The sequence below is a fragment of the Triticum aestivum genome, chromosome 3A (assembly GCF_018294505.1).
Source record: "Triticum aestivum cultivar Chinese Spring chromosome 3A, IWGSC CS RefSeq v2.1, whole genome shotgun sequence".
NCBI classification, from domain to species: domain Eukaryota; kingdom Viridiplantae; phylum Streptophyta; class Magnoliopsida; order Poales; family Poaceae; genus Triticum; species Triticum aestivum.
Genome location: NC_057800.1, coordinates 734,748,136 through 734,763,929, shown reverse-complemented (window position 1 = coordinate 734,763,929; position 15,794 = coordinate 734,748,136). Strand labels below are relative to the sequence as shown.

The following is a 15,794-nucleotide window of genomic DNA, read 5'->3' as shown; positions in this document are numbered from 1 at the left end:
TTGTTCTGCTTTATTCTTTCCATGCGCACAAGCTCATAATCATTATGATGCTGTTCAGAGTCTGAGATTCATGAAAACATAAAAAGTAGTCAGATTATCTATGGAATGCATTGCGGATTCAACTCGGAGAGTGTCTCCCTATAAACCCCTGCATATGCAAAGTTCATCTCCCCAACCATGCTGACCAGACCACACACAGAGATACACACCTGAGCGGCGAACATGCATTTTTGAAACTAATTTAGGAACATTTAGCTGACCAATTAAACAACTCTGTTTTAATAATATTAGATTCATATTTGAACAACTAAGCTTGTTTAGCTTGATGGGTGAAGTAGTGTTATTATGACATGAAGCACGTATTCTGATCGTATAGTGATCATAAAAGGGGGAAACTCTAAGCATATTTTTTAGCCAAAGAGGGTTTCCCCTCCGATTTCTATTAAAGAAACCACCATGGAACCAACATGATCAATTAAACCCTAAGCATGATCAATTAAACCGTATTATGGCTGTGCCATGGCAGATTTGAAGTTGCAAACCGGAGAAATGATATTTAGCATCCATTGTTTGCTTCAAACTAAGAACTAAATTCTAAGAGCTGAAAAGAAAGTAGAGTAACCAAGTTAAGATCTATTTTATGGTTGAGATCAAAAAGTTGAGGAGATATGAAGTACCACCTCTCTTGTGGCGCCATGTAGGCATCGGGGATGCGATGGCTGTCGGTGGCGTTGAAGCAGATCTGCGACGGTAGACGGGTGCATCGGGGGATAAGTCCCGTTGCGGTGGAAGAGAAGGTCGTGTGAGCGGCCCCGACAAAGAGGACGACGGTGCCGATGAAGCGAGAGGACGTGATGCAAGGCTATTGGTTCATCGCCGTGGATGAGAAACGTCCATCTCTAGCAGTGGACGATGCGGTCTTTGTAGGCGCTCCGGCATGGTGGAGGACGATGGCGATGGATGTGGTGGAGGACGGCGGCGATGGATGGGGTGGTGGACGGAGGCTGGTGTGGGGATGGGGTGTTCTAGTGCGGACGGTGTATGAATGGGAAAATGGAGGGAGAGGTACGGGGAACCATGTTTTTGGGACGCGCCTGTCTGAAATATGGGAAAGTTACGAACTTAGCTCCCGTTTAAAATTTGGACGTCTCGTCAGTTGGGGATAGGACGGTAATCTCGCATCTCCCAAATATTTGCCGGTAACTATTTCGGGCGAGGAGAGGGTGTTTTGCCGCCCACGGTTGGCGCCCACGGTGTATGAACGGGGCTGACAGGTAGGATGGTTGTGTCACGTCTGATGGAAGTTACACATCTGCCCCTATTTAAAATATTAGCCTACATCGATTTTGGACGAGGAGAGTTTGTTTTTCTGCCCATCGTGTATGAATGGGGAATGGAGGGAGAAACAGAGGTCTTTCGGACGAGCTTGAATCAAATGAGTATTGCCGCCCATGTTTGACGCCCACCGTGTCGGAATGGGCTCAGAGGCGGTGGTGTCACATCTAATTGAAGTTACTAACCTACCCCTATTTAGAGCAGTGGAAATCGGGCCGATGGATTGTCCGTGTAATGGGTAGACAGTAATTTCCATCTCCCAAACACTTGGCTTCGGGCAGCCGACGTAGGAGTGGACATTTTGCCGTTTCTTTCGAATTTTGGGACAATAAGCATCCACGATTACCCGGCAACTAAATTTGAATCCATTTTGTATTCCTATATGAATCTTTATAAATCATTCTATGTGTTTTTATATATCTTCGAAAGGATGACAAAGATGTATTCCACTGTCATATATGAATATGGTTTACAAATGGCGATACTCAAATTCAGAAACTAGAATCCAGTTTAAGGTGAATTCGAATATTTGGAACACTTCATGTCCAACTCAAATGTCACACGCAGCATAATGTGTACTCCCATTCAGATATGTATGATGTCTACTACACAACCTTCTTCTTGTAGACGTTGTTGGGCCTCCAAGTGCATAGGTTTGTAGGACAGTAGCAAATTTCCCTCAAGTGAATGACCTAAGGTTTATCAATCCGTAGGAGGCGTAGGATGAAGATGGTCTCTCTCAAGCAACCCTGCAACCAAATAACAGAGTCTCTTGTGTCCCCAACACACCCAATACAATGGTAACTTGTATAGGTGCACTAGTTCAGTGAAGAGATGGTGATACACGTGCAATATGGATGGTAGATATAAGTTTTTGTAATCTGAAAATATAAAAACAGCAAGGTAACTAATGATAAAAGTGAGCGTAAACGGTATTGCAATGCGTTGAAACAAGGCCTAGGGTTCATACTTTCACTAGTGTAAGTTCTCTCAACAATAATAACATAGTTGGATCACATGACTATCCCTCAACATGCAACAAAGAGTCACTCCAAAGTCACTAATAGCGAAGAACAAACGAAGAGATTATGGTAGGGTACGAAACCACCTCAAAGTTATTCTTTCCAATCAATCCATTGGGCTATTCCTATAAGTGTCACAAACAGCCCTAGGGTTCGTACTAGAATAACACCTTAAGACACAAATGAACCAAAACCCTAATTTCACCTAGATACTCCAATGTCACCTCAAGTATCCGTGGGTATGATTATACGATATGAATCACACAATCTCAGATTCATCTATTCAATCCAACACAAAGAACCTCAAAGAGTGCCCCAAAGTTTCTACCGAAGAATCACGACGAAAACGTGTGCCAACCCCTATGCATAGGTTCATGGGCGGAACCCGCAAGTTGATCACCAAAACATACATCAAGTGAATTACGTGATATCCCATTGTCACCACAGATACGCACGGCAAGACATACATCAAGTGTTCTCAAATCTTTAAAGACTCAATCCGATAAGATAACTTCAAAGGGGAAACTCAATCCATTACAAGAGAGTAGAGGGGGAGAAGAAACATAAGATCTAACTATAATAGCAAAGCTCGCGATACATCAAGATCGTGCCAATCAAGAACACGAGAGAGAGAGAGAGAGAGCGAGAGAGAGATCAAACCCATAGCTACTGGTACATAGCCTCAGCCCCGAGGGTGAACTACTCCCTCCTCTTCATGGAGAGCGCCTGGATGATGAAGATGGCCACCGGTGAGGGTTCCCTCCTCCGGCAGGGTGCCGGAACAGGGTCCCGATTGACTTTTGGTGGCTACAGAGGCTTGCAGCGGTGGAACTCCAGATCTAATCTCCGTTCTGGAAGTTTTAGGGTACGTAGGTATATATGGGTGAAGGAAGTACGTCGGTGGAGCTTCAGGGGCCCCACATGCCCGCCTCCCTCCTTTCCTGACGTGGGGTCCAAGTCCATCCGATAGCTTTCCTTCCAAAAATAACTTCTCAAGTTGATTTCGTTCCGTTTCGACTCCGTTTGATATTTCTTTTCTTCGAAATACTGAAATAGGCAAAAAACAGCAAATCTGGGCTGGGCCTCCGGTTAATAGGTTAGTCCCAACAGTAATATAAAAGTGGATAATAAAGCCAAATATTGCCCAAAACAGTAGATAATATAGCATGGAGCAATCAAAAATTATAGATACGTTGGAGACGTATCAAGCATCCCCAAGCTTAATTCCTGCTCGTCCTCGAGTAGGTAAATGATAAAAAAGATAATTTTTGATGTGGAATGGTAGTTGGCATAATTTCAATGTAATTCTTCTTACTTGTGATATGAATATTCAGATCCGAAAGATTCAAGACAAAAGTTCATATTGACATAAAAATAATAATACTTCAAGCATACTAACTAAGCAATTATGTCTTCTCAAAATAACATGGCCAAAGAAAGTTCATCCCTACAAAATCATATAGTTTAGTCATGCTCCATTTTCGTCACACGAGAATGCTATCATCATGCACAACCCCGATGACAAGCCAAGCAATTGTTTCATACTCTAGTAATCTCAAACTTATAAACCTTCACGCAATACATGAGCGCGAGCCATGAATATAGCACTATGGGTGGAATAGAATATGATGACGGGGGTTATGTGGAGAAGACAAAAAAGGAGAAAGTCTCACATCAATGAGGCTAATCAATGGGCTATGGAGATGCCTATCGATTGATGTTAATGCGAGGAGTAGGGATTGCCATGCAACGGATGCACTAGAGCTATAAATGTATGAAAGCTCAACAAAAGAAACTAGTGGGTGTGCATCCAACTTGCTTGCTCACGAAGACCTAGGGAACTTGAGGAGGTCCATCGTTGGAATATACAAGCCAAGTTCTATAATGAAAAGTTCCCACTAGTAAATGAAAGTGACAAAACAAGAGACTCTCTATCATGAAGATTATGGTGCTACTTTGAAGCACAAGTGTGAAAAAAGGATAGTAGCATTGCCCCTTTTTATTTTCTTTTTTTCTCTTTTTTGGGCCTTCTTCTTCCTCTTTTTTTATTGGGACAATGCTCTATTGAATGATGATCATCACACTTCTATTTATTTACAACTCAATGATTATAACTCGATACTAGAACAATGTATGACTCTATATGAATGCCTCCGGTGGTGTACCGTGATATGCAATGAATCAAGAGTGACATGTATGAAAGAATTATGATGGTGGCTTTGCCAGCTATACTATGTCAACTACATGATCATGCTAAGCAATATGACAACGATGAATGTGTCATGATAAACGGTATGGTGGAAAGTTGCACGGCAATATATCTCGAAATGGCTATGGAAATGCCATAAAAGGTAGGTATGGTGGCTGTTTTGAGGAAGATATAAGGAGGTTTATGTGTGAAAGAGCGTATCATATCACGGGGTTTGGATCCACCGGCGAAGTTTGCACCAACTCTCAATGTGAGAAAGGGCAATGCACGGTACAGAAGAGGCTAGCAATGATGGAAGGGTGAGAGTGCGTACAATCCATGGACTCAACATTAGTCATAAAGAACTCACATACTTATTGCAAAAATCTACAAGCCATCAAAAACCAAAGCACTACGCGCATGCTCCTAGGGGGATAGATTGGTAGGAAAAGACCATCGCTCGTCCTTGACCGCCACTCATAAGGAAGACAATCAAAGAACACCTCATGTTTCAAATTTGTTACATAACGTTTACCATACGAGCATGCTACGGGACTTGCAAACTTCAACACAAGCATTTCTCAAATTCAAAACTACTCAACTAGCACGACTTTGATATTATTACCTCCATATCTCAAAACAATCATCAAGCATCAAACTTCTCTTAGTATTCAACACACTCATAAGAATTCTTACATATCTTGTATGCTTAGCATATTATGATTATTTAAGAAAATTACCATGCTATTTAAGACACTCAAAATAATATAAGTGAAGCATGAGAGTTCATTTATTTCTTCAAAATTAAACTACCACCATGCCCTAAAAGATATAAGTGAAGCACTAGAGCAAACAACAAACTACTCCGAAAGATATAAGTGAAGATCAATGAATAGTCGAATAATCATGCAACTATGTGAAGACTCTCTAACATTTAAGAATTTCAGATCTTGGTATTTTATTCAAACAGCAAGCAAATCTAAAGAAAATAAAATGACGCTCCAAGCAAAACACATATCATGTGGTGAATAAAAATATAGCTCCAAGTAAAGTTACCAATGAACGAAGACGAAAGAGGGGATGCCTTCCGGGGCATCCCCAAGCTTAGACCCTTGGTTATCCTTGAATATTACCTTGGGGTTCTTTGGGCATCCCCAAGCTTAGCCTCTTGCCACTCCTTATTCCATAGTCCATCGAATCTTTACCCAAAACTTGAAAACTTCACAACACAAAACTTAACCGAAAACTCGTGAGCTCTGTTAGCGAAAAAAACAAAACACCACTTCAAGTTACTGTAACAAACTCATTGTTATTCATATTGGTGTTAAACCTACTGTGTTCCAACTTCTCTATGGTTTATAAACTATTTTACTAGCCATAGATTCATCAAAATAAGCAAACAACACATAGAAAACAGAATCTGTCAAAAACAGAACAGTCTGTAGTAATCTGTAACTAACGCAAACTTATGAAACTCCAAAAGTTCTAAAATAAATTGGTGGACCTGAGGAATTTGTCTAGTAATCATCTGCAAAAAGAATCAACTAAATATCACTCTCTAGTAAAAATTTGAAGCTAATCTCGTGAGCGCTAAAGTTTCTGTTTTTATAGCATGATCATAAAGACTTCACCCAAGTGTTCCCAAAGGTTCTACTTGGCACAAACACTAAATTAAACACAAAACCACATCTAAACAGAATCTAGATGAATTATTTATTACTAAACAGAACCAAAAATCAAGAAACTAAAATAAAATTGGGTTGCCTCCCAACAAGCGCTAACGTTTAACGCCCCTAGCTAGGCATGATGATTTCGATGATGCTCACATAAAAGATAAGAATTGAAACATAAAGAGAGCATCATGAAGAATATGACTAGCACATTTAAGTCTAACCCACTTCCTATGCATAGGGATTTTGTGAGCAAACAACTTATGGGAACAATGATCAACTTGCACAGGAAGGTAAAACAAGCATAACTTCAAAACTTTAAGCACATAGAGAGGAAACTTGATATTATTGCAATTCCTACAAGCATATGTTCCTCCCTCATAATAACTTTCAGTAGCATCATGAATAAATTCAACAATATAACCAGCAACTAAATCATTCTTTTCATGATCTACTTGCATAGAAATTTTATTACTCTCCACATAAGCAAAATTCTTCTCATTCGGAATAGTGTGAGTATCATAAGAGACTTGAATACTATAAATTGTTTCCACATTAAAAGAGTAATGTTCAGAGAAAGGGTAATCATAATCATGACAAGTTTTATAAATATAATCATCGCTACTTTTTATAGCATAAGTTTCATCACAATAATCATCATAAGTAGCAACTTTGTTCTCATCATAATCGATTGAAACCTCTTCCAAGATAGTGGATACATCACTAAATAAAGTCATGACCTCTCCAAATCCACTTTCATAAATATTATAAGATTCAACATACTCCAAAATAGTGGGATCATTACTTCCTAAAGTTGACACTCTTCCAAACCCACATTCATCAATATAATCATCATAGGTAGAAGGCATGCTATATATCATCATAACAACTTTGCATATCGAAACTTGAGAGGCTAAAAATATCATCATTATTAAACATAGCATCCCCAAGCTTGGGCCTTTTTATATCATAAGCATAATCACTCTCATCATTAATAGTATGGATAGCACCAATAGTATAGCAAACATTATTATCATATTCTTCCAAGCAAGTGCCAAAAATATTTTCGAGATCATAAGAAGTATCATTATCTTCCCAATCATAATCATCACAACAAGCAATAGGCATAACGAGATTATCATCAAGTGCATCATCTTCCACAATTATTTTTGATTCATTTTTATGAGGCACAACAATAATAGGAGCAACTTTATCTGGGAGAGATACCTTTTTACCTCTCTTCCTTTTTCTTTTCTTCTTCTTCACCACATCATGTGTGGGTTCAATCCTCTTTTTGGAGCTCCTTATTAATGAGATTGGTTGAATAGAAGGCTCATCCTCGTTACCTGATTCATCATAAGAAATAATAGGAGGGTATTGGGAAGTCTCTTCCCTTTCATTAGTATTCTCTTCATCTTCTATTTGTTTTCTTTTCTTTACGTAATTGGCAATATAAGGATTTTCAATACAATTCACCGCACAATACATATAAATTTTCTCTAGATCAAAATGAAGAACTTTATCAAGGACAAATTTTGGAATATCCTTAGTTATACGTTTAATTTCTTCATAACGAAAGAGCAAAATAAGTTCACTATGATGTGCAAGGGAAATCAAGTCATCACAATTTTTGGACACGATACGATCATGAAACAATTTGCATTGGAGCTTTAAATGACCATGTTCATTGCAAAGTTCACAAGGGGCGCGAAAAATATTGAATCTTTCAGCACATTCATCTAGCTCTTCTTGCAACAATTTGGTTTCTAAGTACTTATGCCTCTTGCAATATCTATCTTCCCTATTTGGTGTGTACTTACAAACCCAATGCACTCCACAAAAATTGACATGTTTATAGGAGACATTTTCATCATAACTAGTGCAATCATCATTAGCATCATGGATATTCAAAGAATTCGTACTAACAACATTGCAAAGGAAAACACTTGCTTATAGCACATTAGGTACTCCCTCTGCCTGATGATTTGCCTCAAATGCACACATTGCAAAGAATTCGTACCACAGCGGCTTGTGTGTCCCCGGCTCAACAAAGGAAAACACTTGCTAATAGCACATTAAGTACTCCCTCTGCCTGATGATTTGCCTCAAATGCACACATATATAACCATCATCTAGTCTTGGCATAAAGAAAGATCAAACAGTCCTACTTGGCGGCAAAGTGATGGGGGATGCTCGGTAGACTACAGGGATGCAAGCTTATCAAAATGTAACAATGACCTTCGCCCTGGGAGACACCCTCGGCAGAGCTAATAGCTTAGCAAGAACCATGCTGCACTCTGTTTTGCCCATCCATTCTATCTTCACTTCTTCCAGAGCTGGTGCCCAGTTCAGTAGCTTTTCCACGAAACCAACTTCGCAGTCCACACCCCTGAAACCTTTCACACTGGCTGTTACGAGATGATCCAATTGCACTTGCATGGTAAGCTCTGAATGCTCGCCTGATCCTGATCCTGATCCCATGTGCTCTTAGATTGACTCTGCATTTTTTTCACAACTCAATAATTAGGTGCCATAAATATAAGAATGAACATGGACTGAATGACTGAGGAAGGGAGAGGATTTACTGGAGGCATACGTACCCACAAGTCAAGCTTCTTTAAGTTAGGGGCATTCTGAAACAATGAACAAGCGGCCAAGAATTGCCGCTGGTCCCCAAAGCATATCGCAAGATAAATATCCTCCAGGTGAGCAAACACGGCAGGGAGCTTTGTAAGTATGCAACCTTTTGATAGATACTACACCATGAACAGAAAAACAAAAAGGAAGTGTCAATACAGATTAGTCAGGAGCCAAAAGAAGCCCATAGTAATGCTAGAGCTAATAATAGCTCACCCTCAGTAAAGAGTCGCTAATTGCAAGGGTTTTGATGTCACTTAGGCTTCCCAGTAACTGCTTGACATAGCTTTCCTTGTGAAGCACAATTGGATCAGAATGATGTGCTATAGCTTTGTGATCAAGAAAGAGAGCAGCCATCTCCAAATTAGGGGCATCCAAATTAATGTCTTCAACGTCCCCAACAACATAAAGAAGTTTCAGTTTAGGAGCTTGAACGGTTAGATGGTTGATGCCCTCAAAAGAAGCTAGTTCCAAAAAACTCAGTATGCGGCAGAAGGAGACCAGATTTTGGATCTCCGTGTCTGTAGACAAGAAATTTTTCAGGTTGAGGCGAGTTAATCTCTTGAAACCTTGGAATACCTGGGGCAAGCTGATGATGCAGTTTTGCAGGTGCAGAATCTCTAAATCGCCGATGGAAAATAGACATGAGGGAATCCTATAACCAGGCCCTGATTTCAACTCCATTATAATTGATCTTGGTGATCTCCTTGAAAGCATGAGCATCCACCTGCCGAACTCGTTATGGTAAGTTTTGCTACCTGAAATATCGAACTTCTCTACAGTTCCCTTGTGGAGTGATAGCACCATATCGACTAATGTGACGAACTTGGTTCTTGCAAAATTTCCATCGGGCAGAAATATTTTTGGCATATTAGTCCATGCATCCCTCCAAGTAGTTGATAAGGTGCTAGTCCTAACCGCTTCTTCGACATTCAGACGGGTTAGGATGTCGCCCTTTATCTCTGGAGGTAGACTGCTCAGTCTGTCTGAACTCACAACAGATGTAGATTCCGCCCTGGCCTTTTTACAGGTACTCATTTCTTCAGAATCCGGATTAAGATGTCCTAACATTTCCAGAATACAGGGAGCCTATATTAGCGTGCTATCACTAAAAATACAACACGTGCTGAAATTAAATGGTGCACTAAGTAAGTTGCTTGTTCATAGAAAAAAAGGAACAACCGAGAGAAGGCAGTTTAGGGAAGCAAGTCCGGTATGTTTCTATAAACAGAACTGAACTTGACTACTGCACTGGTAAGCTCAAAAGCTTGATTATCATTTGACATGTGTTACAATATCCTAATTTGTGATCTTGAATAGCAACCATTTCCCATGCTGCAAGTTGGAAAGGGGTTTCTTTTGTTGAATACATGTGCGATCATGCTGCAAGCTGAAAGTGCGGATTTAGCAGTTTTGTCATTTTAGCTACAAAGCATGGACGCGGCAGAAGTTGCCAAATCCCCGTGCTGATACGGCCGGACAAGGGGACACGCTCGGTATCCCGCCATATTTCGCGATTTACGGATTAAAAAAAAGGGAGGACACGGCAGGGACACGCAGGGGTCACGTGGGGGACTCGGTCGGCCAAACTACGCTTCGGCCCGATAGGAAAGCCCTTTTCTTTGCAGGTTGCATTCACGGCCGCTACAAAGCTGGGAAACCTCCTGGACTGGTCGACGCCACAAAATATATGGTTTACCAGATGCTGGACTCGCCGCCGCCACCTCCTGGAGTCGCCACCGCCACCGCCATATGGATTTGCCGCCGTCTCCCAAGTGCAGAAGCCTCTCCTCCCAACGGCAACCAAGCTGGAGCAGGTAACCTCGACCCCTTTCATCTATCTGAATCCATTTTTTGTTGAGTTGCTGCTGGTTGCTTCCCCTGTTCCCAATGCCCTTGCTGCTGCTGCTTCCTTGTTGCTTCACCATGCTGTTCCTGTGATGCTGCTTGCTTGTTGCTTCCTCATGTTGTTCTGAACTGTTGATTGGTGCTTCATGTTAGAAAACAACATCTGGGAGTGGCGCCACCGCAGGTAGCCAATCATCTGTGGGTGAGACCGTGAGAGTGAAGGAGGACAACCACCTGGTGATGTGTTTTGCAAGTTGCAATGACAATTGACCTGGATCTGGTCTGGATGATCAATCAACCACTTGAAATAGGAGACAACAGACAACAAATGGGGCAGTATTCTCCATTCTGATCTCTTTCTCATTATTTTTTTTGTCTTTAACTCTATATTACATGGCATATATTTATTTATTGTTATACAAACTTGCCGTGTCCCCGATGGGCTGTTTTTGGAAAATGTCGTATGCCATGTCTCCGATGGGCTGTTTTCGGAAAAGGTCGTATCTCGTGTCCCCGTATTCGTTCTTTTTAGCATTTTAGATTATGTGTGGCCATGCCAAGTACTCCCTCCATCCCAAAAATAAGTGTCACAGACTTAGTAAGTTGTACTAAGTCTGCGACACTTATTTTGGGACGGATGGAGTACAAGACTACCTGTGAAAAAGATTAATTCTACGAGATTAGTACTGTGGGAGCTAGAGAATAAGACTAGGCAATGTAAATAGCAGGGAACTAAACTGGATTCAGTTAAGCAACTGGATCTAAAAAAAGCATGCGACTAACTAGAACATACTATAATCTGCTATTGTCACAAACAATCTGATTAATCCTCACGGGGATCTAATAGCCCAAAGAACATAGCGATACAGGCCACATGAAATCCTTATTCTTCAATAATTCGTGAATTCACTGCGAACAAATCTCATGAAATGAAACAGGAAGCCGGAATAAATTACCTAGTATTCTTTCTTCAATAATCTTCAATAAACAGGCCACATGAAGCCACGCCGCTCGCCTGCTGCGGCGTGTGGCTAAGATGTGGAAACGGAGGCACGACGCCGCGCCGGATGCCTATGCCGCCGCGCCGCCGCCGGAGGGTTGCGCCAGATGGGGAAACGCCCAATTGGCCGGCGACTCGCTGAGCAGTGGCATTGCCGAATTGGGCTTGGGGATAGACTGAGAGTGAACCAGGCGGGCTGGATGGCTACTCCTTATGTTGGGCCTTTCTTTTTCTTTGCCGTTGGTCCTTACCTTGGGCTGAATACTTGAGTGGCCTACCATTTTCGGGGGGTTTTCCCTCATAAAGGGTAGATTTTTTTAATTTATAAATCGCATCAAGAAAATACAAGTATTACACACCAAGACTCTCTACAAGACTAAGATGTGCATAGCCAACACCAATGCCTACAAACACCGACTCGGCTGCTCGCACGCCATGACAAATTAAGATGGTCCCACGATGTCAATTCCATCCAGTCGTTTGTGTTTCCATTTCATGGCAGGCCGGGTCTCCCGCGCCCTCGTGCGCTGTTTTAGACCCAACATGTGTTGCCTCGTTCTTCAATCCTGGTGTTTTGTGATGGTGGTGAGCACCATTTTTAAAAAAATATAGCTATTAAAGATTTTGAGTTTAAGTGAAATATTCTAATGGTGTTTCATGGCCACTAGACTGATCATGAAACTTATTACCTTTATATTGTGCATAGCTAATGTTTATAGACTGTTATATGTTTAGTGTTTAGTCGAACTATTGTAATGTTGTCGCACTAGCGTATACACATATTAAAGGTGTGGTTAGTTACGTCAAACCATTCTAGTTGTGTTGCATGAAGGTTTATTATGTTATTGGAGGAGGTCTATATTTTTGTCTTTGTTGCAGTAAATTACACAACCTCAATTGAAGGCAAGGTAATTTTTGTTTTTACAATGTAATTCAAATGTCAAGGTGGTGATGACATTATATTATACTTGCACTATGTCTGAGCTAAATCCGGCGGATCTTGGGTAAGGTTCTTGATCTGGTAGTCTTGGCTAGATGGTAACAAGGACACAGGGGACACGATATTTACCCAGGTACGAGCCCTCTCAAAGAGGTAAAACACTATGTCATGCTTTGTTGTATTGATTGTGGATGGGGTACGAAGTACATGTGATCTACCATGAGATTGGATGTGAATAAGTCTCTAGGATGTCTAGAATATGATATATTGACTAGCCTAGTCTTGGTTTATATAATGTATTGGTGGCCTAGGATCCTCCTCTTGTGCATCAAACCTTGTGGAATCTTCCTTGTATGCGTCATGGGTCCCATGATGGAACCGACAAAGGAGGTCCTTGTCCTAGCCCACCTAGCCGGGAGTCGACATGGTAGGTACCTCCTAGTCCGGGACTCCATTGGTAGCCCCTAAATCGTTCTTCAAGTCGGTGACACTCCTCGATTCTTGAACTCCTCCTCGTCTTCGATCCTCGGTCTAGAAAACTATTTCAACAAATCCTCCATCTTTGCCCTTGTGGATCGCCGGAGTGTTGGGGAACGTAGTATTTCAAAAAATTTACCTACGATCATGCAAGATCTATCTAGGAGAAGCATAGCAACGAGCGAGGAGAGTGTGTCTACATACGCTCGTAGACCGAAAGCGGAAGCGTTTAGTAACGCGGTTGATGTAGTCGAGCGTCTTCGCGATCCAACCGATCCAAGTACCGAACACACGGCACCTCCGCGATCTGCACACGTTTAGCTCGGTGACGTCCCTCAAACTCTTGATCAAGTTGAGGCCGAGGGAGAGTTGCGTCAGCACGACGGCGTGGTGATGGTGATGATGAAGTTACCGGCGCAGGGCTTCGCCTAAGCACTACGATGATATGACCAAGGTGTGTAACTATGGAGGGGGGCACTGCACACGGCTAAAAGATCAACTTGTGTTGTTGTGCCTTTGGGATGCCCCCTGCCCCCGTATATAAAGGAGGGGAGGAGGAGGCCGTCCAACAAGGGGCGCGCCAGGGAGAGGGGAGTCCTACTAGGACTCCAGTCCTAGTAGGATTCGGCCCCACCCTTTTTCCTACTACCGGAGGGGTAAAAGGGGAAGGAGAGGGAGTAGGAGAAGGAAAGGGGGGTGGCGCCCCCTTCCCAAGTCCAATTCGGCCTCCTCCCATGTGGGGGGCGCACCAGCCCCTTGTGGGCTGGTTAGCCTCCCTCGTATGGCCCATAAGGCCCATATCTTTCCATGGGGGGCTCCGGTAACCTCCCGGTACTCCGGAAAAATGCCCGAATCACTCGGAACCATTCCGACGTTCGAATGCAACCTTCCATATATGAATCTTTACCTCTCGACCATTTCAAGACTCCTCCTCATGTCCGTGATCTCATCCGCGACTCCGAACAAACTTCGGTTCATCAAATCACATAACTCATAATACAAATCGTCATCGAACGTTAAGCGTGCGGACCCTACGGGTTCGAGAACTATGTAGACATGACCGAGACACCTCTCCGGTCAATAACCAATAGTGGAACCTGGATGCTCATATTGGTTCCTACATATTCTACGAAGATCTTTATCGGTCAAACCGCATAACAACATACGTTGTTCCCTTTGTCATCGGTATGTTACTGTTGGGGAACGTAGTAATTTCAAAAATTTCTTACGCACACGCAAGATCATGGTGATGCATAGCAACGAGAGGGGAGAGTGTCGTCCACGTACCCTCGTAGACCGTAAGCGGAAGCGTTATGACAACGCGGTTGATGTAGTCGTACGTCTTCATGATCGACCGATCCTAGTACCGAACGTACGACACCTCCGCGATCAACAGACGTTCAGCTCAGTGAAGTCCCACGAACTCACGATCCAGTAGATCTTCGAGGGAGAGTTCCGTCAGCACAACGGCATTATGATGGTGATGATGAAGTTACCGACATAGGGTTTCGCCTAAGCACCTCTACGATATGACTGAGGTGGATTATGGTGGAGGGGGGCACCGCACACGGCTAAGAGATCAATGATCAACTTGTGGGTCTATGGGGTGCCCCCTCCCCCGTATATAAAGGAGTGGAGGAGGGGGAGGACGCCGGCCTCCTAGGCGCGCCCCAAGGGGAGTCCTACTCCCACCGGGAGTAGGATTCCCCCCCTTCCCTAGTTGGATTAGGAGAGAAGGAAGGGGGAGGAAGGAGGAAGGAAAGGGGGGTCCGGCCCCCTTCCCAATTAGGATTGGGCTTGGGGGGGGGGGCGCCCCCTCCTTTTCTCCTTTCCCCTCTCTCCCACTAAGGCCCAATAAGGCCCATATACCTCCCGGGGGGTTCAGGTAACCTCCCGGTGCTCCAGTATACTCCCGATCTCACTCGGAACCATTCCGATGTCCAAATATAGTCGTCCAATATATCGATCTTTATGTCTCGACCATTTCGAGACTCCCCGTCATGTCCGTGATCATATCCGGGACTCCGAACTACCTTCGGTACATCAAAACACATAAACTCATAATACCGATCGTCACCGAACGTTAAGCGTGCGGACCCTACGGGTTCGAGAACTATGTAGACATGACCGAGACACGTTTTCGGTCAATAACCAATAGCGGAACCTAGATGCTCCTATTGTCTCCCACATATTCTACGAAGATCTTTATCGGTCAAACCGCATAACAACATACGTTGTTCCCTTTGTCATCGGTATGTTACTTGCCCAAGATTCGATCGTCGGTATCTCAATACCTAGTTCAATCTCTTTACCGGCAAGTCTCTTTACTCGTTCCGTAATACATCATCCCGCAACTAACTCATTAGTCACATTGCTTGCAAGGCTTATAGTGATGTGCATTACCGAGAGGGCCCAGATATACCTCTCTGACAATCGGAGTGACAAATCCTAATCTCCGTCTATGCCAACTCAACAAGTACCATCGGAGACACCTGTAGAGCACCTTTATGATCACCCAGTTAGGTTGTGATGTTTGGTAGCACACAAAGTGTTCCTCCGGTATTCGGGAGTTGCATAATCTCATAGTCATAGGAACATGTATAAGTTATGAAGAAAGCAATAGCAACAAACTAAACGATCATAGTGCTAAGCTAACGGATGGGTCATGTCAATCAAA

The 15,794-nt window shown here is 42.8% G+C and overlaps 1 protein-coding gene across 1 annotated transcript; it reads right to left on the bottom strand.

Annotated features, from left to right (window-relative positions):
- Positions 1 to 8,053: 8,053 nt before the first annotated feature.
- On the bottom strand, positions 8,054 to 11,869 carry LOC123059570 (F-box/FBD/LRR-repeat protein At1g13570). Its single transcript, XM_044482106.1, has 4 exons — positions 11,657 to 11,869; positions 9,069 to 9,916; positions 8,816 to 8,971; positions 8,054 to 8,713 (listed from the first exon to the last, which is right to left on the bottom strand). Exons 2-4 carry the CDS (start codon positions 9,888 to 9,890, stop codon positions 8,627 to 8,629), a joined length of 1,065 nt encoding a protein of 354 aa, XP_044338041.1. The 5' UTR covers positions 9,891 to 9,916; positions 11,657 to 11,869; the 3' UTR covers positions 8,054 to 8,626.
- Between the last annotated feature and the right edge of the window lie 3,925 nt (positions 11,870 to 15,794).

Bases quoted from the DNA above. Each gene is read 5' to 3' on its own strand.
- LOC123059570 (XM_044482106.1), bottom strand. From the start codon at position 9,890: ATGAGTACCTGTAAAAAGGCCAGGGCGGAATCTACATCTGTTGTGAGT. The intron at 8,972-9,068 runs GTGAGCTATTAT...TTCATGGTGTAG, and splicing joins TTAGCGACTCTTTACTGAGG to TATCTATCAAAAGGTTGCAT. The intron at 8,714-8,815 runs GTACGTATGCCT...AAAAAAATGCAG, and splicing joins TAAAGAAGCTTGACTTGTGG to AGTCAATCTAAGAGCACATG.